Source organism: Neopelma chrysocephalum, unplaced genomic scaffold, assembly GCF_003984885.1.
Source record: "Neopelma chrysocephalum unplaced genomic scaffold, ASM398488v2 Primary Assembly neopelma1_44, whole genome shotgun sequence".
Classification (NCBI taxonomy): domain Eukaryota; kingdom Metazoa; phylum Chordata; class Aves; order Passeriformes; family Pipridae; genus Neopelma; species Neopelma chrysocephalum.
Window position 1 is genome coordinate 21,561,118 of NW_020897703.1, and position 24,998 is coordinate 21,586,115.

The following is a 24,998-nucleotide window of genomic DNA, read 5'->3' on the forward strand; positions in this document are numbered from 1 at the left end:
CCAGGCAAACAATCATGGCCAGATCCCATCCCCCTTCCACATAAAAGCAAAGTCAACAGAGATTGTCAAGAACCTCAGCTCTAATTAGTCATTACTGACTGTTTTGACTGAGAAACTTTATGATGTAAAATGAAACTGATTTGCAGTATTTCTAATGCATCACAGTTTAATTAGCAATATCATCTCTCTGGGCAAGCTTCTGTCAATCAATCACATTTCAATTAATTCAGTTTGTAGCTGTCTAAATATGGGTGCTCCATGAATTCATGTATTAGTCATGAATGAAGTGTATGTTTGTATGAGGGGAGGAAACATCATCAGAAAGTAAAACTGTAAGAAGGCTGGGCCAGTACTTGATATGCGTTCAGAGGTGTCTGTAAAGGCTGCCCCTTTTTCTGCATTTATTTTTCCTCAGTGAATTTTATGATAACGTCCAAGTTAATATTTTTCTAACTGGCTGCCCCCATAGTGATTTTGAACCTAGAAAGGGCTAGACCCCTTTTCATATAGCTCACTGCAAGCAATTTTCTCATGCAGCTAAACTCTGAAATGCATGGAAGCTGAGAAAAATGCAGTATATGTTTCTGCAGAGTCTGCACAGTGCTGACAACAGTAGAACCAAATACTTTCCTTTGGAAGCAAACCCTAACAGATTTAAACTGGAAGATATCCAGGAAAGTGATATTAGCAGCACCAAAGTACAGCTCTAATGGAATCATTCTTCTGATCCTAGAAATGCTTTTGAACCTGCAGTTCATTGCATTTCTCATCTGTTCTGTCAACATAGGAACTATTAAAAAAAAACCAAAAAACACCTCCTTGTTTTGTCAAAGGTAATGGGTATCAAGGTAAATGAAAATCTGCTCCCTAAATCTTCTGCCAGAGTTTAGGGTTGGGCTGAATTTATTTTTCTTTTGAAAGTAAAAGTTATATGACAGAGAGTTGAATACATGGAAAAAATATCTGCAGTCTGAAGGAAAAAAATAATTTCCTTCACCTGAAATACTGCTGACTGGTATTTATGACCGGTTCCTGGAAGCAGTGGCCTGTGGATCAACTGTGACCCTCTACTGCAATCATACAGTTCACATAAGATTACTTTCTTTCATACTATTACCAATGAATGCTAACAAATCTCAATGTGCTGCCCTGTGAAAGGCATTTGAGAAACCTTCAGTAAGGAATAGGTTTCCTTTCCAGATGGTGCGCAACACAGAGCTCATTGCACAACCAATCCATATTTAATTTGCACCACCCCTAAATACATTTCCTAAAAATGCTCTTATACTTTGTTTTTTTTGATTGTTCTAAGAGACCTTTGCAAGTCATATGATAGGAGGGAAGATTTAACCAAACTCCTAAAGGATAATGTCATCTTTAGATCATGCTCATTATAATTCATAAGCACTTCTCTACTTGACAGCTCTTTGGTTGCAGTTTCAATCTTATGCTAGTTTTTTCTTGAGAGCCCTTTTCAATTTTCCACATTGCTAATAGAGCCTGAGGCGAAGCTAAAAATCATTTGGGCTTCTTGAAAGGATCAATAATTTTTGTGTGCCATGCATTTTAGAATACGCAGCATCACTGACACAAGCACTGTCATTCCACTGATAAATAGAACACATCAAAAAACGTCAGAGGTTTCCACAAAACATTTAAAAAATATTCAATAACTACCTGCAATCCCACGTGCAGAAAGCTGTGTTAAGTATATCAGAGACAAAAACAGGCTTAAAATAAAGTTACCAGAAGATTAATTATTAAATTCTTTGCCAAACACTGTCATTTTCTCTCTGTCCTGGCTTATATGAGAGACTACTCAGATAGAAGATCTGACAGTTTCGCTATTTTTAGGTTTATACCAGAACAAAAAGCTGATGGAAACAAGTTCATTCAGCCTTCCCTATCACCCATACAAGTGCTGATCAAGTGCTCAGACATGCTGTACTCAAACAGTCAGCTCAATAAATTATTCGTTCAGCACCAGCAAATTATATTTTAGTCGGACAGCATTTTTGTTCACGATTCATCCACTTACAAGACAAGCAATATACTGTAGTGAAAAAAGAAGAAAGTATCACCAACAGAACTCTGTTTTTCTCAATTTAAAAATTCCAAAGAAACTGCTTATGGAGCACACTGGGGCTGACAAACTGAGTGTTACTCTTCTGGTGTCTATTTAACCCTTGCCAAGACCACATTACTTAAGATATATGGAAGCCTCTAATGGACTAAATGGAAATGCATATTTCTCAGGAAGGTGAGGTTGAAGTAGTATTAAACAGGCCATATAGCAAGTGTGGGTTTACATAAAGAATTCTTTGATAAAGCCATTGCAGGTTTGGAGCATAAGAAAGGAAAGAAGCATAGCAAACATTCTTATGTTGCTTTTTTCCCCCCACTAACCTCCATTCTTTGCTTCTGCCTTCTCTGCTACCATTGCCAGTATAATGTACACTGTCTCATCAACTGCCAGTGCCTACGATGTCCAACCTTTGTTTTCATTGCTTTATTCTTGAGATTGACTAGGAAACTGAAAATCAGCCCACTTGGTACCATTCTGTGAGCAGGTCCTCTGTGTAGGCATCAGAAAATAAAGGAATGTCAAGTGTTGATGCGTTAGTGTTTTGCATCCAAAGTTGATCTTGCCTATGCTGCATTCAGCAGAATAGAGTGCAATGGATTGTACACACATATCTGACTTTTATTTCAACTCAAAGACTTTCTCTAATTGAAAACGATTCACTGAAGAAAGCTCCAATGAAAGTATCTACAACTGATCAAAGGCCTTTCATGGAAATATTAATTTTGACCAAATATTTTTTACGCAGTTCCCAAGAAACAACAAATTATTTTTAAGAAAGGGATTCTACATCTCACCCCAAATGAAATTATCAAAACTTTCCATTGATTCAAAAGCTTCCTTTCCCCCCCTTTTGGGAAGAAACGAAGGGAAAGGCGAAAATAAGAAACGGGGAAAGAACTGAAACCCATATTTAGAGAACAAAGTATCATGGGGTGTATTGGGTCCAGATCATTTGGATGAGGCTGAGCCAGATGCATAAATGAAGCCACCTCAATATGACTATCTGCACAAAATGCAACTTTTTCTTGCCATCAGGTGGGGAAGCTCATTACCCTTTTCCCCCAGCTTTTCTAAGCCGCAGTACAACCGGTGAGAGACCAATCCCTGCCATGTTGGAGATGTTCTCCATGCTGGAAAGGAGACCTGTGCTTCAGCTTTCAGATCCAGAAACATTTCCCCACCTTGATGCACACCTCTGGTTTTTGGTGTCAGAAGAAGTCTGAAGAGCTCTGTGTGGCAGAAAAGGAATTTCCCAAGTAGGAGAGGGCTGGGCACTAAAGATGGGAAACTCCTAGGGTACTGTCCACACCAAAAAAGGGCACAGTTGGAATTATACGTAACTTGGGCTGGGAGGAGGGATGAAAGAGAGCAGTGACTCACTCTCTTCCATGCCAAAGAATCACAGGGATGGTAATAAATGGAGGGTTACAAGCTACCTTGAGACCTGCTTGGCCCACAATTAACTATGATTCTACTATCTCTTCCAAGGAAGGTGTTATAGCTCTTCATTAATCTGACTGACAAATCTCCTACTCCCTATTGATTTAAATAAAATTTGTGAGGTAAAACATGAAATTAACCTATGCCTCACACTTGAGTAGATTTTTTTCTAGTATGTAAAGGGAAATTGTCTCAGTTCGCTACTGTGGAAGTAAACACATCTTCCATTCACTGGCTTGTTTTCCTCTGGTTACATATTTTTTGTCTAGCCTGTTCCTTTGCAGGAACTAAATTGTTGCTTCAAAGTTTTAGGAGACATGCCTTTAATAACTCCCACTTTTATTCCTCAGTTACTGTGCTACTTTCATCAAATCAGCTCTCTTTCATCATTGTTCCTGAGCTAATTATGCAACATTAGCTGAACTGAGCAGCATTTACCATTCATTAGGTATTTCTGAACCAGAGGCAATCATAAGACCCAATACTTGGTTTTCACTGTGGCTTGTTAAGTGCCACGTTCCCATGGTTTAGCAGTACATTTAAATTTGGCTTTGAATACCATCATTGGGAGCAATTTGTATGAACATCACAAATTGCAAGACATGAAAGATAATGCAGAGCAGCAATAGGAATCTTTACAGCAAAACCTGATCAAGCCAGCCTGCTAAAACAATGCTGAAAAATCTCCAGTCACTTTGGTGATACAGGGCTGGATCCACTAACTGATAAAACAGGTTTGAGTCCACTGCTATTAGCAGGCTAAATGGCAGAGACTCCTAACAGGATGATATTCATTACAGACAGTAAAAAAAAATTTTAAAGAAAAGAGCAGGGGAAACAGTCTAGCTTGTGTCCCACGTTTTTGAATGGTACATTTCCATTTGCATTGAAATTTTCATTTTTATGTTAAAAAAATGGAAATCAGTTTTGAAGAAAAAAAAATTATCAAGTCTTTCCTTCCTGTTTCTCTACTTCTCTCCCTCCAAATGGAGGCACTCATTTTCTTTCTAAAATACTCCACCTCTGAGAAAATTACTAAGACAAGAAATAAAACAGGGAAGGGAGAGAAAGCAGAGAAATAAAAGGGATAGAAGGCTAAGCCTAACTGTTTGTCTCTTTGAACTAATAATAAAAATGAATGAGAAGCCTCCTTTTTATTAACAGAACAAACTCATTTCTCAGTAACAAAACTTTTAGTTCCAACTGTCATGCCTTTGCATATAACAATAGTTTGAAACATTCTTAGCCTATTTCTCCGGTGGGATTCTGTGTGATGCTGCAGAAATCATTATTTCTCTGTAGCTTTTTCTCTGCATGCTTTCCTTGTTAACGGCTTTTGGAGTTCATGTCCCTATGAAAGGTTAAAAGGGGATTTAAAACTGTGTCTTTCTCCTTCATGTCTCCAATTATCTTGAAGTTAGTTCTCAGCAAGGAGTCACAGAAATCCGTTTCATTTTCAGACAAAATTTAACATTCTGCATCCCTCTCCTCAGTTTTCTACCAGGATAAACACTGCTTTGAGACCCATCGTTCTGTGGGTACCTTCAGCTCCAGCCATGGATTCTGAAACTAGGACCTATGTCTAGAGTAACACCTCCCAGACCTACAGCTCTATACAGTTTAACACTGGCTAACCTCCATCCCTCAGTCTCTAAGAGACACTGGTTTGAGTTTGATACTGAAAACAGAGGTTAAATATTATACAGGGAAAAAATAGTCCAGGTTTCATATTGATTGCTTTCTCTAATTCAGAAGGCAAACAATTGAGCTCCTCTGTGAGGACTGTTTGACTTATCGGAGAAAAAGTTTTGGAAATTTTGCCACCATGCTGTTTTCTCCTTCCCAGCAATTTAAAAATTAAAAATAAAGAAGATGCCATCACTGATGAAATATCACACTTCTGTGTCATCCCTGACATGGTCAGTGTGTCAAGACACATGATATGGGACTGGAGATGAGAGGACCAAGGTTATATCAGAAATGCTACAAAAATGCACATTTGAAAGAAGACTCTGTGATAGAAAAATATTAAGGGCAGTACCTTCAGATACCAATTGAGAAGTATTTCCCAACTTATCCTGTACCACTATTTTTCTTGATGACACATACGTACACAAACCACTGCAGGAGATGCTACAAGCAAAATCAAAATAGCACAAGTGGCTTTGTCTTATTGGCAGAGAGGAGACTTGTGTAGCTCCCTGTGGAGAATGCAAATTAATGAGATTAGGGATGAAAACTAAGATACTGTACAAACCCAGAAAAGCAAGCATGAGAGACACCTGAGGTTAGTTGTGGATCTTTGCCCTTAATCCCTGTGTTTGCCAACAAGAATGAGCAAAGTAAGCCATGGGATATTTACAACCAATACAAATGAGGATACAGTACACGGAAGGGCCCTGGCACAGTGCCTGTACGGTGCTGTTTCAGGGCTCTTACTTGTTCTTTGATGTTCAGTGTGTTGGTGTAGGCACATATGTGCTTATGAATATTCACGGGAATCTGCTTATTTCATATTGCATTTTCACTATTCTACTTTAGTAACTACGTTCCACCATACAAGAGGAAAGTTATTGGATTTTTTTAATATGATGGTTAAAACTTTTTATCTCTTTATTTCCCTTAATAGTTAACCTTACTTATATTCTAGGTAATTTAATATTTTTAACCATGATTCATTATCAGAAATATGATTTATATACTTATATTTATAAATATGATAGAATATGTTAAATATTTTTCTTGCAACAATTTCTCCTTAAAACCAAGAAAAGTAGCATATTTTATGAAAGAAGCCACATAAACTACATCAAAGGAGAATCAAAAAGCATATCCTCCTATCTTGTGAATATTTTAAACTTGAGTGCTTGGTTGTGGTCATTCCATTCTCCTCCCACTCCACTCTAAAACAGAACATAAATTGAAATAATAAAAACAGTTTTCAAAATAAGATAGGTTTTAGTTCAGATCATTGGAAGATAAAATGAAAAATATATATACCCATTCAACAAATGGAGTATCTTTATAAGTCAAAGCATCCCTTGATAATTATTTTGTGGCTTGACTGAGTCAGCAATTTTGAGGGGAAACAATTAAATTGAAGCAATACCAATCGACTCTCCTGCTTCTGAAGACTATTCAGGAAGATCAAGGAGAATCTGGGGTATAGAAAAAGTTGGTAATTTGTTCAACCCCACACAAGAAATCTCTCTTTTCTTCTTAATGATGTCCAGCTGCAGTAACTTAAAATCCTTATTATTGCATAAGACAACCACAGAGTTTTCACAGAGAGGACAAGTCTTTAGACAGCATATTGATGCCATGAACTACAAAATCTTTTAAAATATTCTAATCCCATAAATTCAAAATTTATTATCTGATTTACTTTTCTGATGGGACGCTAAATACATCACACAGAAAGGCTCAAGCTCTGCTTCATATAGAGGCAGCAGATAAGATGTAAAGAAACTCTCCGATCTCCAGAGAGGCGCACAATATTCTATTGGCTCTGTACAGGCTTTCAACATTTTTTGATCATGAACATTTGAAGGCTGCCACATAACCTATTATATATATAACTATATTTATTTTTAGGTACATCTTTGTATATAAACATATATATACATATGCATAAAGTGTAGGTAACTACCTTTGAATGTTTGTATACAGACACACACTTATACTTGAGTGCAAATATAAAAACATTCAAATGAAATGGGAATTAACTTTGAATGCCAGGTTCCACAAAAGTTTGGACCTCATGGCTTGGAAGAAAGGACTTTCCAGAGCCAAATCAGCAATAGATATAGAGAGGAGGTTGAAAGAGATAAAGCAGACTCTGCTGTCTCTGAGCTGCACACTTGGCCTGAACATTAGCAAACCTGATCTGCAGTTTCAGATAAAATTGTATACCTTCCTGCTTCTAACAGGGTTTGTATCTCTTTATTTTGAAGGAGATTTTCCTGAAGTCGGGAGTACTGCCAGTGTTTTTCATTATTATCTTTATATCAAAAGCACTCAGTTTCCTTTGTCTTTCTACTTCATGTACACTTTCACCATAAACCAACACTTCCCATCTTATCAACCACCTCCAACAGAAGTGAGGCAGGATTGTATCTATCAGCATGACACGGAGAGGTAGAAAACTGTATTTAATCTTGAGGAAGAAGTAACAAGACTGCAGGACACAGGCTGGACTGTGGGAAGCCTGGGGACTCTATGGTGGTAAGCCTGAAGGGCACGGATGACACTGATCCTGCACTTAAAAGTGACGAGAATTAGAGCGATCGTGGGAGGAAAAGTAGCTCACCGTTTGGTTTTTCTGACTGAGACACAGATTAGTCATTGAATCAGAGGGCTGAACAGAATAAGCAAGAGGAAAAGAAAAAAGAAAAAAAAGAGGTCAAGCACTTGCAGCGTGACCGAAGACAAGGTGAAAGCTAGTGAAAGAACTGACTAAATGGCAGAAACAGAAATCAGAGCACATGGCCTGCATGAAGGTCCTTCTGGATGTACTCTTTCTTGTTATCAGAAGCAGCAGCAGGCTCTTGTGCAAAGGGCTCAAGAGGTGTAAGGGTAACTAATGATGTCCCTTTCTAGGCAGCTTCTTTGGTGTTCTTAAAATGGGACATAATGAGTACGAAGAGTCCACCCCTGACATCGCAGAAAAATATGAGTGCATGAATTTTATAGTGAAACAGGGAGAGTTTAATCATAGCAGATTCCTTTAGCTCATCACTGCGTCTTTTTCTTGGTATTGCAGAGCGTCAGGAGCTCACTAGCCATCATTAAATGAGAAAAGATAGCAAGTCACAAATTAGAGAAATTCTTGGAAAGGATTGCATACAAGTCAAATTCCTAATGACTCATTTTCAAAAAAATTGTAAATGTCTGATTAAACAGAATATTGAAGTTAGTCAATCTCAGAAAATTATTCTCTCCTCAATAGAAAAAGAGTATAACAAAGGCAAGAATAAAATACAAAAATATAAAAATTTATTGATTTAATCAGGGAAAGCTAAATCCACCACCTCATTTTTTTGTTTTATTCTACTAATTGCAGCAAAATGGGTTTCTATAAAAGCAACAACATCTAAAATATTACTCTGCTCTGTATGAAGAACCGAAGGTATGAACACATGCAGCTTTTCTGGTAAAATGTCATATATAGGTAAATGCATAGACATAAGTCAACAGAAAGATCTGGACATATTTATTCAAGATTGTGTTCCATTTACAATAGGAAATTGTGAACTAAAGTCATGAGAATTCGGGAACAGCGTATTTTCAGGATTTGATATCTCATGGTCAGGGTTGAACACTCGACTTCAAGGTGGAGGAACTAACATTTAGATGATACAGTGAAATAAATAAAAAGAAATTAAATTCCTTTAAAAGAAAGGGAAGAGGGAGAACTTATTTTCATCAGTTCTAAATACTTTTCAAAACTCAGAGTCTATTAGGACATATAAATACTTTTCTTCCAGTTGAACCATTCTGGCTTCTGATACTGTTTACTGGAACATTTGACTTCAGTGAGCACACACAGTACTCATTTCAGTTTACCATTGTTTAAGTGCATTATTGCTTTTCTGAATGTTACACTAAGAATTAAATCCTTTGGACCCAACTGAAACATGTTTATACTGTAAAACCCAACCTCAATTATCCTAATGAGATTCTGTAGCCATTTGCTTTTCAAACTATGAAGGCAAGTATTTAAAGGTTAAATAAACAGAGCATCAGGCACAGAAACATAATATGACCTGAAAAATGAAGATAATTTCCCCAAAGATTCTTAGAAATAACACTCAAAGTGCTTTCTTTCATCCTTTCATCAAAATTGACCAAAGACCTTAGAAAACTATTCAGTCATTTCTAAAAGACATCTATCTGAAACAAATCCTTTACTAACCTGAAAAATACCAGTGCTTTTCTGTATTCAGAAAAGTCTCTTCTATTACCTTGCTTATTTGACAGACACTTGATTCTACCAGAATTTCAGTATTTGAGAGAAATAATACCGCAACACCCAAGGAGGCTTAACATTGCATCCTGCCAGATCTCAGGTCTTTTACCAGCTGGTGTAATTGAAACTGCTTTATCCAGAAAAAATAAAGAACAAAGCTGGGGAAGAGCAGCCACTGTTGGCTCTGTTGCTGTCAGGAAGGGGAAGGCTGAAAACAGCGGTTAGTGCAGATGGGAAGGTACAAACTCATAAGGAGGTGGTTCTATTCCTTTCCTATTCCTCAACCGGCCCCATGAGAAGCCACTGATTTTCCAAGGCTCTGGCAGAGACAAAATAGACATGACTTATTATTCTGAATTCTCATTGAATCTCTTTTTAATTAAACTTTTCCTTCCCTCCAGGGAAGCTTAATTAAAAAAAAAATAATAAAAAAATCAAATTACTGACTTAACATAGGCAGATTGACTCAGCCTGATGCATTGCATAACTGAGGACTGTTTCACTTTGTTTTGATCTTCTTGGTCATTTCAGTGAATGAAGTGAGGTAATGTGTTATGTGGTATTTATTCATAATAGGTACAATAAATAAGTAAGATTTATTCACTAGTGTATGTAAGAATATTACAGGAAGCAGGTTTTAATCATTCTGACAAAACTACCGTGGAATGGGATAATTATATGGTTCTGTTTAGCTTTAAGGATACTAGTACTAGCCTCAGACTCTCTCTTTGTTACTGTGCTTTGTACAAGAATAGCTTCAATGAAATATATGGACTTATTGATTAACATAATGCTTTGGAGTATCATGAATTATGCCCACCTTCTTTCATATATTTACACTCAAAAGTAGGTTAGAGACATGGAAAGGAGGAGAGGATTTCTATTTTTCCATTATTTCCTAATTGAAGAAAATACAAATATATGGATTGTGGATATCTAAGAACTACTAAACTCTTACCTTCAATATCAGCTTACTGAGTTTCCTATTTCTTAGCCAAGGGCTATTCCAAAAAAAATTCTTATTCCTTGAGGGTTGAAGGTTTACTTTATTAGTCCCAGAATAGAAAGGCATAGATATTCTCATCAAACTAGCTATTAAAGACTGCCACCAGTCAGTGACATACTTAAAAATTTGCTGAAGAAACTGAAGATACATTTGCATTTATATGTAGTCTTCAGAGCAGAATCTTTGCTCTTATCATCACTGGCATAAAGAGACCCCCCCACCAGGATAAAGACCTTGTGCTTCACACTTACTAACACAGAAAACCCATTCCTATCCTGAAGGAGTCAAAATCAATTACCCTTCTCTGTGCATCTTGTGGAAGAGAAGAGCAGGCATTTCCAGCTGTGAACTGTTTTTCTCCCTGCCTGAACAATGAAATAAGTGCCTGTCTTGGAATTTACAAAGCTTAGCTTGAACATAACTTTATAGATTTGCTCTAAATTTCCTCTAAGCTAAGATTATAGTTTCCCTTAATGTAAGAAATAAGAGGGATAACCATTCCCTTGTGCAGGCCTTCTTGGCTATCTTAAGACAGTACTTTATAGTCATATTTAACTGGTTATTATTCTTTAACTTAATATGAATTCACCACTTTCATCACACAATTTTAGTTTAGCACCCATGCAAGCAACTTGGCACAAACTTCATGCTCTTGTAGGGAAATGCAAGCTAGCTCTACCCACATGCCACATAGGAATGACTGGAAGGACACACTGCTCAAAAAAGATGTTTTGCTTTCCTGGCTCTCAGGCAGCCAGCCCATAGCTCTCATGATGAAGACTTCATAATTGCAGATTTACACAAAGATCCTTTATGTTGCTGTAGACTGACCCCTATGGAAGTCACTAGAGAGCAAGCACAATCACAATGGGTTGGAGACTCTGTTATTCATGGATGCAGCTAGTACTTCTAGAAGAACTGTGCTAATGGTATTATTGCTTACATTATCTTACCACCTAGCATAAGGACCTCTTTCTCCAACCACCATTGTTAGGTGAAAGTCTGTATACAGTATAAGATGTGAACATTTAGCCCTAATGAGATAAACCAGGTAAACTCAAGCTCAAAGTAATTAAGCACATCACCTAATGATGCCCAGGAAAACTTTCATAAAGTCAATCACCAAACCCAGGCCTTTCAAATTTGAAGAGGGTGCCTCTTCCCTACCACCCACACTTTCATCTTAAGAGTTAGGGGGTTTATGTTAATTTTCACATGCTACATTTTTCCATGCAGCAGAAAAACAGATAATTGCACTTGTAATTGTGGTGTTCCCTGATAAAGTCTGTCAGGTGCTAGAATACTGACCCCAGTGCCCGTGTTGATTAGATGAAGTTGCAAAAAAACCAGGCACTATAAATCAGATACTACTAAGGTTAGGATGAGTGCAAGATGGAGAGGGTAGGAGGAAAATCTGTTCTCTTATAGCTCTGACTCATTGTCTGCTTGCAATCAGAGAAAGGATTTCAAATCAGGACTTCCTTATTTAGTGCACACAAGTCACTGATGCCCCGATCCAACGGCAAAACTGGCGATGTTTGGATCAAGCCTGTTAGAGGAAGTGAAATAACATGTATATGCTGTGAAATGAGATGAGTCATGGCAGTTGATACCTCCTTCTTCCAAAAGCTTAAGTGGAAAATGACTCGTGTTTAGCGAGAACATCTTTTTTCTTTCTATTCTACTGAGGTCTCAAGAAAGTAGGCAACTCCTTTCATATGGGTTAACCTTGCCCAACAGAGCCAACCACCGCTCCTGAGCAAAAGCACAGATGAAAAATACATCTCCCTTGCTTGTTTCAATGTGGGCTTTTGCAAACACTCCGTGATGAATGTGGTGTGTAAAGGAGTTTGTAATCCATACTCCTAATGATGCAGTAAATAGACTACTTCAACTCATGCGCAGTCTCTCTGGAGGCGGCCCTGGGGAACAGTGTCAGATACCAAATGTAGATTTCAAAAAGAAAAGAGTTGATAATTTAAAAAAAAAAATCTAATTTTATAGTTAAAATGTCTAATGTTAGTAATTTAGCAACCCCATGTACCTAATGTTATTAACAAAAAACTAGCTATATGGTTTCCAGGCAGGAACAAATTTTCATCAGTGGACCCAGGAGCACCAGCAATGTGAGCTCATACCTGCCTGGAAGAAATACAAGCAGGACTAACCTTGGACTATCAGCTTTTCAAAGAATTTGAAATGTTTTCTATAAAGTTTGTGAAAAGCTATTATCACATAACAATCCTATGTGTTAGAGTGGCTAGTGTTCACCTCAAATCAACAGAACAGGAGGATTCAAGAAACAGAACAACTGTTCATAAAAAAATGCAAGAAGTACGCAACTTTAGCTTATTATATTGTCAGTTAGTTGGATACGAGGTTGGCAAAGAATATGACAGTAGGGCAAGCCAACACACTCTCATATGATTTTCTCAAAAGGAATAACAACCATCAGGAAAATGAACTGTTTTTTCTACTGACAGGTACAAACACAACTTCTATTGCACACATTGCCAGTCAGATTTTAAGGAAAATAAACTTTGCAGGAGAACAATAACAAGGATTTGCATGCTGGATGAACAGATTTCTGAGGAAAAGATGACCTGAAATTCAATGACGAGTTATTCCCTTCATTTGCAGGAAGTTTAGACCCAGTTCTAGATGAACTGAGTCTGTACAAGAATTCAGTGAATAACTGTCTAAGAATAATGAGAATTAATATTACATATAAGATGAGCTCTGCACTTAAGAAGCAGAGCTGGGAAAAGGGAATTTGATAATCTATAAATATTTGAATGCTGCAAGCTACATCTGATTGGAATTCATCAAATTTTCATTTTCTTTTCCAAACAAACAGTCTCTGTGAAAAATGCCATAGCTGTTTAATCTTCTTCAGGGTTGCTGAAGGAGGTTCTTCCTCTAAAATTAAAATGCAAACTATTTTTCTACAAAATTCAAAAATAATAAAACAACACAAACCAACCCCTCTGAATTTTTGGGGGCAGTTAGGTAGAAATCCAGTGCCACTGTTCTCTCTGTGTGAGGTTTCTCCCTTCTCTCTGATGCTCTGTTTCGTGTCCACATAGCAGTTGCACCTAGGGTAGGGCAGTCAAAGGGTAATATGCCCATCTAGAATGCAATACACCCAAGTTCATATTCTATTTTTTCAGAGACTTCCTTTGTAGCTTTACATAGAACACCTTAGCTCCTCTGGAGCACCAGTCTCTTTAGAGGCACTGATGCTCCCCTTCCCACTGACATGTCCATCCGGGAGGAGATGGGTAGACACCCACCACTATTATCTGAATATAGAGTATCCTGCATGTCCCAGAGAATGAACTCTGCTTAAAAAAGGCTCACTGCAGGCATTTTCACAGACATGTAGAGATCATGAACCCTTACAGTCACTAAAAAGGCGCTGTCACTACTTATTGAGGCTGGTTTTGCAGGATTATTTAGAATAGCAGGTGCAATACAAGTTCTCCCAAGGCCAGTTTTGGAGGACCGTATCCTGTGAACAGAAGCTCCCTCTCCATTCTGCTTCCCATTTCTGTTGGGTTTAGCTTACCCTCTGCACTGTGGAGACTGAGTGCTCCTTAGCTCGTTATCCTGTGGGGCAGGCATTTATCAAAATCTATTAAATATTTAGACCTTCATATAGCAACTAATGCTGCCAACTTGTTTGACTTAAATTATACCCCACTGGCAAATCAAATTAGAGAAGATTTGAGTAAATCTACCTTTTAAAATAAAAGCTGATTTTCTCCATGTTCAGCCATTTGTGGGATTAACTTTTTTAATGGGTTCTTATGTGCACAATATTTTTGTTTTCACGGATACTAGAAGAGGATGAATTATTCATCGGGGGGGAAATAAAACCTACAACATGCATTTTCATAGCTTATTTAGTCCCTTTTGTCCTATTCATAAATCAATCCTGATTACTACAAATGAATGTGTTACTCCTAACTGTGAATGTGTTACTCCTAACTGTTCACTCATGACTCACTTGGACCATTAATTCAGAGACCTCCTCATAGAGTGTGTTAGGAAGCTGCCACTAGTAATGGGCAACTGGAAGAACATCCTTTGTGACCTCCCCTCTTTGCCTACACATCCCAAACTCCATCTCCTGCTCCATTTCTTATGTATAATTTTACAGACAAAATACATATTCTCCAGTTAAAATGTGCTTTTCCCCCTCCTGGTTCAGCGATACATTTGCATGGAGGGAAGGAAGAAAATTGTATATTAATGCTCAGTAGGTTGCTTTTATGACCTAGAAGGAGGATAGAGAGCAATAGCTCAGTGTCTACATCAGAAGTGGGGGCAATTGAGGCCAAAACATAAAGACATCACTGAACTAATATGGGAATGACTACAGATATGTCACTGGTGACATAGATCACAAGGTATTTATCTGTTCCTGGAGTGCTGACGAGCTGTCATCAGTGAAGAACCATTGTCATTGAGGAACAATGCTTCACCATTTAGAGCAGTAAATGGAACAAGCCAATTTTTATCCAGGCAGTACTGCATTTATCAACTTGTTATTGCCCAGCTGGGAACAAAGAGAGGATTCTACCCATTTGAAAATTATTATTATTATTTATTACTATATTGGCAACACAGTGCACTGAATAGTTTTGGAAGAAAAATTTATGCTCCAGAATTCCTAAGGGTCAACACTCAATCTTTCTCAATACACACAATAAAAGAGAGAATGAAAACACATTTGTTTCCTTCCCAGTCAAATTGCTGCAGTGCCACAGTGGTTAGCATTGAACACCATTCCGTTTCATGTGCTGGAGCTCCATGCTGAACCCTAATTACCCATGTCAAAAGGGAAGCGTCCCTCAGAATGACACCATTTGTTCTTTGCAGCTTCCACTGCTGTGGTTGTTGCTGAATTCTTTTGAATATTCCTAAGTACCAAGCTGAACGGAATGTAGTGTGTCCCACTGCAACTCTATGCTCTTTATGTCATAAAGATATCACAGATCCCAGGCAATTAACAGTTTGGAAAAGAGTACATTAATACCAGCTACTAAAAACCTTTTATAGTCTTGAATGGTATTCACTGAGCAATTACGAAGTTAGCTTTTCCTTGTTATTGCTCCTAGGAATTTATATAACAGTGATGCTCATTAACAATATTCCTTAACCTCAGATTCAGAGTTGTGTTGTCCAGCATGGACATGGTGATGGCATTTTATTAGCTAATCACTGGTATAATGTATCTGATGTTAACTACGACAGGAGGGAGTCACAGAGACTCTTCCCAGCAAACCTCCAGCATCTACATCCATCTCATTGATAAGTCAGCCTCTATGGTCAGGAATCTGGACTTTCCCAGTCCAAGAAAAGCACACCAACACAATCCTGGAGTTGACACAACCTGGACATCTTGAATCCCAGTGATGATGCTGAATGCTACTTTAAATTCATTTACTTAAGTCATCTCCATTCCTGACAAAACAGAAGTTGTTGAGCTGCTGTTATCCAAAGTCTGTTTCTATTAGACTCAAACTGAGGGAAAAATCTACTAGTTCACTTAAAAAAACATTTTCACCCTAGATCACTAGAAGTTTCTTCCCACCTGCAGAACAGCACCACACAAGGGTGTGATTCCAAGCCTGACTCCTCTCTGATTTGGCACATGCAAAATGAGGGCAAACGGTATACTGCCACTGATACAGAAGGAGACTAAGGGCTCTAGGTCTGCTTTTGCCATGTGAATAATTTCTTGGCATTTCTTTCTAACACTAAAGCCTTAGTCTCAACCAAGACACAGTCTCCAAATTCATATACAGTGTCTGAAAAGGAGTAGAACAAGCATCTCTCTTCCAAAACTGTTTCCACAGACAACTCGTGTCATAGAAGAAAGAAACCTTTTTATCACAGATGTCCATGAACACATCACATCTTGCTGTCATGTCTGTAGCACACTTGTAGTAACTGGGGTTATTCAATGACTATACAGGTTGAGACCTCTTGGGTTGCACTAGATACTGTGAGGTTGAACACTGGTGAGGTCTTTATTATGGTAGAGCACCATTGGATAAAATAAAACTTGCCATTACCTAGAAGGCCACTTTGTCTCTGAGCTCTGTACCTTATTTTCAGTTTAAGTACTAAAATTGTACATTCAAAAAATCCCCACTCTACAGGCTTTTAATTCACAGGTTATAAAATACAATATAATAAGTGAACCAGCCAGTACTCTAATATCCATTTAGTGTGGTAAATAGGTAGGTTCATACAGCCTTCCACGGCTTTATTCAGAACCTGTGTTGATAATATCTGGGCACAAAGTTCTGTAGGAAATGGACCAAGCTATCCAAATTTCAGAATACCTCCGTAAGAATGTAGAGAAAAAGCTAGAATCATGTAAAGACAAAACAGAGCCAGAAAAATGGGTTTCCCCTCCTGGAATACAGATCAAGCAAGATCCTTCTTGACATTTGGAAATGACTTCATGCTCTCTCTTTTACTAAGTTACTTTCTTTTATTTTTGGAGAAAATACCTGTTAAAATCTCAGATACTTTCTGCTTCTATCTAAATATATCTATTCAGAAGGACAGTTAGATCACCACACTAGGAACTATTAGGTTTTTTTAACTGCTTAACAGAGCAGATAATTAAAAATAAATAAATCAATGTTTTGGCATTTCCCCCCCTCTCTAGATTCTAATATTGAATTGTTTTCATTATTTAAAACACCATCAGTTGCACTGATCTAGCGAACAAATGGCATTAACAGCCCAAGAGAACCTGCACAGGGCAATTAAAAATTCAGAGACAAGATTAATACAAGTAAATTAATTATCAATGATATCAGCTCAGCACTGCATACCAAAAAAAAAATCCCACTTCCCTCTAACTTTACAGAGATGTGCTAATATGTCTGCTGATGTTTCCTACTTTACCAAGTGATGCCTCCAAGAATTGCCTGTGATTTTAAACCTTTATTACGCCAGGATTATTCTCTTCCCTTCTTTATTGGTTTGAGTGGAGAGAGCTTAGTGAAGAAGAAAAAGGAAATAGTTCATGTCTCTTAAAGACACTTTACTGATATCACAAGGAAAATGTTCATGCAGACCTACCAGTTTGTTTCTCTTTTGCATTCTTCTTTCCTCCTCCTCTAGACCCAGAAGAGATGTGTCCAGCAAGGTACAGTGCAAATGTGGCCCTTGCATCAGTAAGACAGCATTAGTCTGAAAAATTGAAGGCTACGGGACCAGAGTATCATTCCCTAATTCTGGAGGTGGAAAAAAACCTAGCAGAGTCCTTTATTTAAAAGAAGAAAAAAAGAAAAGAAAAAAAAAAAGCACAGTAGGTTACCTGGTGCCCTACTTAGACAGCCCACTCCCTGGAATGCTTGGTAGAACTCAGGGGGCGGGTACGCCAAGGGGAAGCAGATATAAAGAGAGAGCCTGTCACATGTGATGCTGGCAGATACACCTGCAGTTCTCTGTTTCTCTCATTCTTGTCTCTTCAAGAGGATAGAGGAGGGTTGGTAAGACAGTAATTCAAGTTTGCCAAGCAAGCTGAAACCTGTCACATCTATCAAAAATCCATTTTGGGGGCTAAAAATAAATAAATGCTACCCCACGCTCCCACTGCCTTCAGATTCTTATTCAGTTCAGTATTCAGCTATCCAAACTTCAAATAGCAGCAGAGAAAGGAGAAGGAGGGGAAGAGGAAATGAGGAGTAATCTATGGATTTAGAAACTATTACATATAGCTGGGCAAATATGAATATGAACTAAAAACAAAGAACAGGACATGACTGCACCACGTGGGATCAACTCAACTGACCCCTAAAGATTTTAGATTCTTAGATTCTCACACTGATTGAACGTTTGTCTCTTGCTTGTATACACTGCCTCAGTTTCCCATTGGTAAGAGAATGATTACAGTGATTAAAAAACCATCACTAGTCCTACACTGACTGGAGTGCTGGCAGAAGTCTGCACATGCCATGTGCTGGGAGAGCTTCAGAAGTATGTTGTTCTACCCGATCACCATATTTTCCACTTGAAGTCTATACTTCGTACAGATGTACCAAGCACATTTGAAAACAATTTGTTCTTGCTGTTAATTTATAAGGAAAAACTTGCTGCATTTGCATGAAACTAAGAGAAAAAAAGAAAAGAAAAATGTCCAAGCAGACAATGTATTTGATACTGAGATAATAACCCTGGATAGATTCCTGTGGGCTGGTGATGCCATCTGCCTAGTAAATGCAGAATCCAAAGACCATTGTAATCCTTGGAAAGACCATCTTTTAGACTGATTCAAAGCCAAGGAGTGCTAGTTGAGTCAGACTGATTGAAAGCTGGATAGTGACAGTCATGCAAGAAAGGCTCTGATCAGCAGTGGGACATTCACAGCCTTTCTCAGGAAATCTCATTATTTTATTAAATGTTTTCATTGATACATCTGAAGGCCTGAAAAAGTAACATTTGTATATGTTTTTCTCCCGGTATGAAACTAACAGGGTGAAAGTATGCCTGAATACTATTCTCTTGTAAAGAATATTTGATGGTGAAGGGTCTTGACAGGAAGCTGTGTGAGGACCGGCTGAGAGCACTTGGTCTGTTCAACCTGGAGGAGACTGAGGGGAGACCTCATTGCAGTTACAACTTCCTCATGAGGGGAAGAGGAGGGAAAGGCACTGATCACTTCTCTGGGATGACCAGTGACAGGACCTGAGGGAATGGCCTGAAGTTGTGTCAGGGGAGGTTTAGATTGGATATTAAAAAAAGCTTTTCACCCAGAGGTTGGTTGAGCACTGGAACAGGCTCCCCAGGGAAGTGGTCACAGCACCAAGCCTGACAGCGTTCAAGGAGCATTTGGACAATCCTCTCAGGCACATGGTGTGACTCTTGGGGATGGTCCTGTCTAGGGTTAGGAGTCAGACTTCAGTAACCCTTGTGGGTCCCTTTTAACTTGGCATATTCTGTCATTCTGTGATATTTAAGTACTGCGGCCAGAGGAAAAGCCAGAGATGTGTCAGATCCTCTTCACTGAGCCTGCAAGCATATGAGCCACAAACTGAGATCAGATGATCAATATTCTACCTATTTCAGCAGATCTCTTTAAAACTTAGCATTTCTGACCACACAGATAGAAAGGTCACCATCAAAGAGACCTCGTGCCTCTACCACAGTTGACCTGACAGGTCTCATTTGTGCTGTTACAAATCCCAAATACACCTCCTGATCTTGATGGCCTCAAGTATCCAGAGCCAAATTTTCTCCTGTAAGTTTTCACTTACACTTGTCTGACTCCGGTACAATTACTATCCCTGAAAAGGAAGGCTAAAATCAGAGTGAACACCCTTGTTGCCTAAAAAAGTTTCCTTGTCCAAGAAAATGTATAATTTCTTCAGGTCTTTTTTCTATTTCACAATAAATAAAAATACAAACACGTACTGCCTATCTTTTAACTGAACAGAGTTATTAAAGACAGATGTATCCTGTAAGGCCACATCTTAATCTACTGCAGAGTAGTGGACTGCACATTGACCATATATTTCAGTAAGGACTTTATTAGGAGGTCTGATTCTACCACACACTGAATCTCTGCTGCTTTGACTGACAGTTATGACTGGGTTTAAGTAAAAGGGTTAAAAGCCTCAGGATCAGCTAAAAAGTGCTAGTGAAGTGGGAAAATAAATGCTAGTGATTCTGTGGGAGGAAGAGAGGCTGGGTTCTGGAACAGATACATGCAATAATTTCTGAGAATAACTTTTGTAATGGGACTTAGAAGGTGCCACTTCACCAGGAGGTGTTTTAATCTGCTATATCTTCCTGGCCACATGTGAAAAATCAGTCAAGAAAAATATAAGTAGGGGGGAGAGAGGTATAAGGTGTAAAATAGCAACAGGTAAAATTTTAAAGATACGCAATGCCAAATCAGGTGGAAGGGTCACCAATGGCTCCTGCAATTATTTTCTGCAGCTGCAGACTAGCCCTGAACTGATATAGCAAAGTGGTTGAGAAAAACATGAGTTAATGTCTCTTTCTTTTCATTTTTTTATTACTGCTCCCTCCTTCCAACTTTAAAAAGGGAAAAAAAAAAGTGCTCAACAACTGTAAATCCAGACTTACTAAAGCTACTAATGCTTTCAGATCACAGAATATGCTGCTAAAGGGCAACTAATTTGTCACATAGCAGGCAAGGCTTTGTGTCTCCTTTTCTACCTGATAAATGTAGAAGCTTCAGTTCCCCCAGATGTCGCATGCAACACATTTCCAGTGTTATGTACATGGCTATTTATTAATTTTCTAGTAATTAGTATCCTGGGGAGAAATCCTATTACTACTCTATTTACCTAATTTAATAAAATATTGCAAAAAGCAAAGTGGGAGGAATTTCTTATGTTTTATTAGCAGTTGGCAATTTCGATCTTTCTAATGATGTCTACTGACCTCTAGCCAGTAGCTGTGTTTCAAAGCAGTTTCTTTAGAAATTCTTTCTTTAATTAAAAACTATTACCAAAGAGGAAATTGGAATCAAATATCTCAGTGGCGGGGAAGATTTTGACTTACTCAGGATTTTTATTTTACAGAAACTAAGTAAGTGATAGGAAAATAATTTTTAAGAGTTGTCTAATTTAGAAGCAAGGAAAAAACTAAATTAGACTAATGCCATGCTAGATATTAGGAAGAAAACTAAATAAGTTTCATAATCCTTTTCTACTGTAAATACAGTCCCTAGGTCTCTTGTTGTTCACAAAATCTGTCAGAAACAAACCTGTTGAAGCCATTGTGAACATACCAGTATTGGCATCCAAACACAACTCCTTTGGCCAAAGTGCAGAAGCAATCCTTTTCCCATTGCACTTTGGCTTTCAAATAGAAGCTCCTGACAGTGGCCTGCGCTGAATCTTCCCATTTACGGAATTTAGTTATTTCTTTTGGAAAGTTTACTGGTACCTGGAAGTTCAGTAACCCTTTCAAGCAATGGCATTTTCATGCAGCTATTTAAATATATTTCAGGATACTGCTTCAGTATTTTAACCCATATATAACTTTCTTGGCCCCAAACTGAGAAAGACAGCACAGCTTCTCTGAGCTCCACCATACGGAGATGATTTATTTAATAAGGTGATGAATTTTCATACTGGATGCAATTATTGATGTCCATGCAAGCAGACAGGGATCTTCACATGCGAATCTAACGAGGTTTCTAGGGAACTTGCAGCTATTACAGATTCACAGGCTCCTTCACTCAGCTCCTGGGAAAGCACTTACAGCTGATTCCATGCTAATTCATTGCTCAATGAATAAGTAAAATCTGTACAGTATAATAAAAACATTGATCATCATGCTTTAAAAAGATTGACTCCTAAACATTTAGGAAGCAGTGTGTATTCAAGGGAAATGTTTATTGGCACTGGGAAATTAAACTGTCACTCGTGAAATAGTAAAACTCATTAATGCGGACTTTCTTTTTAAGTGTTAGGAATTAACTTTATGGTCGCATCAGTAACGAGCAGCAAGCCTCAGCCTCAAATCGCCTGCCGTTTCGTATTCACGAACGTTATTAAAACATATTAACCATAATTTAATTGACTGAGAATTTAAAAAAGACAGGGAAGGAGGGGAGGGGAGGAAAAAAAAAAAAAAGAAGAAAGCCCGAAGCCCCGGAACCGGTCAGCGTTGGGAGTGGCGGGAGAGGGGATGGAAGGATGGGTGGATGGGAGGCCGGCGGTGCCCGCGGGGCTCACCCCGGGCCGGGGCCACCAGGACGGGGCGGCCCCGCGCCGCCGGCGGGGCAACAGCGCCCTCTCGCGCCCGCCGCGCCCCGCCGGGGCCCCCACCCCGCTCCGCCCGACGGGCCGCGGCCAAGGAGGGGCCGCGCTCCGGGAGCCCCCTCCCGCCCCCGGCGGCATTCCCCCCGGCGCATCCCCGGGGGCGCAGGTCACGGAGCATCCCCTCCTTCTCCTCCGGGCTCCAGGACCCGCCAGCACCACAGGTTCCCGGGTACACCGCGCTCACCCAAGCGCCCGTATAGCCGCCGCGGCACCGCAAAGCCCGGCGGCGAGGGATGCTCCTGCCTGCGGGGAGCGACCCCCGCAGGGCCGGCAGCGATACGTGGGCAAACTTACGAGGGGCTCTCCCGAGGAAGAGGGAGCGAGAGGCGATTTCCCACGCAGAATATGCTAGGGCACGCCTCGGGACCCAGCCGCGCCTGTGGGAAGCGCCCGGGAGAACCGACGGCACCGCGGGGCCAGGGGAAGACGCTCAGTGCCACCGGCGCTGCTCTGCCAGGCTGGAGCCAGGCTGCTCCCGCGAAATCGCAGGCCTTAAGAGGAGGACCGACCCTCCCCTCCAGGCAGAGGTGCGACTCTGGCCTCGGCTCCGTCCCGGACAGTGGCCCGCAGCCGAGGCAGGGTGAACGGCGGCCACACTGATCGCAAAAAGATGCGGCCAGCGGAAGGACAGCAAACTGCGGGAAAACCCGCGAGCAGCTCCTCGCAGGCTCAAGCGGCTCCCGGTTACTCCCACGTCCACACCGGCAGGACGGTGGAGAGCAATCCCTCCGTCTGGCACCAACTTTGCATTTCTGAGCTCCATTAGCAAAGCGGAGCCGAGCTAAGTTTCTTAGAGGTCATGGTGCAATAACCCTCTTTTCCAGAGTTTTCCCCCATCCCTTCCTCCCCCTCCCCGCCCCAACCCCAGGCAACTCCTTGCACTCCCACTACTCACAATTTGTTGCAGTTAATCCCAGATGCCATAAACTGAAGAGCAGCAAAGTGAAGCCCCCGAGGGCTCGGGAATCCATGTTCAGCCCCGCAGGGGGAAGCCAGCCGCTCGCCTGTCTCCCCTGGTCCCGATCTCCGAACGCCCCTCAGCCTCTGTGCTCTCTCTCTCCCTCCGCTCATTTACTCCATACAGCATCCAAACACTCCGGGTGAAGGGAAGCCGGGGGCGGCCGAGGGATCCTCCTCCGCGGCCCTTGGAGGAGGCGCTCCGGACGCGGGCGGCAGCGCCCGAGCCGAGCTCCCTGCCCCGGCTGCCGCCGCGGCGATTCACCTTGCGAGCGGCTGCTGGGTGGGAAGCGACAGCCGAGCGCTGGGCACCTCCTTATAGGCGAGAGCCGCGCTGCACTCCACCTCCTCCCAGCCCCCTGGAAGTCACTCCTCCTCGCCTTCCAGGGAGGATCCTTACTGCAATCTTCACGCGTTGTTGATAAGCATCAGAGTCACGAAGTCAGAAACCTGGGGAAAAAAAAAAAGAAAAAAAAAAAATTAAAAACCCCTTCTCCCTCCCCCCCCCCCCCCGTCTTTTTATTTTTTCTTTTCCCCCTCCTTTGGGTACCACTGTGGCTGGAACGCTTTAAAGATCTCCCGGCTCAGATGTTTGTCTGTTTGTGAATGCATATGTTATATGCACATACATAAAATATACATGTATATCCTGGCGTATACAGTGCCGACACAGCCCGAAGAGACCCAGCCCCGCTCCCGCGGCTCAGCATTATGCCCAGGGAGCGGGAACGAGCTCGAACTGATGCTCGATTCACTCTCTTGTCGCGGCTGGTTCAGAGCATCCCTGCCCAGCCCTCCTGGAAGGCGAGCGGAGGTGGTCCCAGCAGAGTCGGGGGAAGCTCCCGTTAGCGCCCTCGGCCCAAAGAGGAAGGCGGGCCCCGAGGTAGCGGACCAGACCCGCAGACCCCTGGTCTACACCCCCCTCCCGGCTAGCGAGGATGATGGTTGCCAAAACCAGATTTCGCGAGTGATTGACTGATTGATTACCCGACTGCTCAGCAGCTGAACGAGATTATCTTCCCGAGGGGCGTACACGAAACCAGAGCTGAACAAACATCCTGCCCTACCCCTGACAGGCTGCGCGCCGGCGGCCGGAGCGCTCGGAGCTGGCTCCGCGCCCCACGCTGCTCCTCACCTCTCCGCACCTCCCCGCAGCACTATGGGCGGGGGGAAGCACACCTCCGCTCAGGGACTCCAGCTTAATCACTGCTGAGGTCTAACCTTGCTGCTTTGTTGCGGCGTCACCCCACATCAATAGAGTACTGCATCAAAGTCAGGCCAAAATTGCATTAGCGATTCCGCTGTAATCTGCAAGGAGAGTGTGTTTGGATCAAGTGTTTGTGGGGGGAAAGCCGCTGGTCCTCAGCCATAATCCCTCACAGTGGCAAGGAATAATCAGAAGAAATAAACTGTTCACCAAAGCCATCTTGACTTGACAATGGACAGCAGAAGTTTAAATTGCTGGCATGCTGTAAGCCTCGTTTTAAAAAGTAAGGAGGGTGGAGGAAAGCCATCGTGCTTAGCTATTAGGCACTAACTGTATCAGAGAGGTGTCAGGGGGACATCTTAGCTCTAGACGAGTAGTCAGCTTGGAAAGCAAAAGTCCACATTCAAAAATTGACCTAATTATTTCACTTTCTGTGACAAGTGACACAAGTGACACAAGGTTAAACAGGAAGGATAGCTGCCTAGCACCGAGGCTTTCAGCTGGAG

At 40.8% G+C, this 24,998-nt stretch overlaps 1 protein-coding gene across 1 annotated transcript in view; it reads right to left on the bottom strand.

Annotated features, from left to right (window-relative positions):
* Positions 1 to 23,560, bottom strand: part of CNTNAP5 (contactin associated protein like 5) — a 292,078-nt gene extending 268,518 nt beyond the window's left edge. The window contains exon 1 of the mRNA XM_027678926.1: positions 23,224 to 23,560. Coding sequence (XP_027534727.1) covers positions 23,224 to 23,299 — 76 coding nt within the window. The 5' untranslated portion in view covers positions 23,300 to 23,560. The remainder of the gene's footprint in view (positions 1 to 23,223) is intronic.
* Positions 23,561 to 24,998: the final 1,438 nt, after the last annotated feature.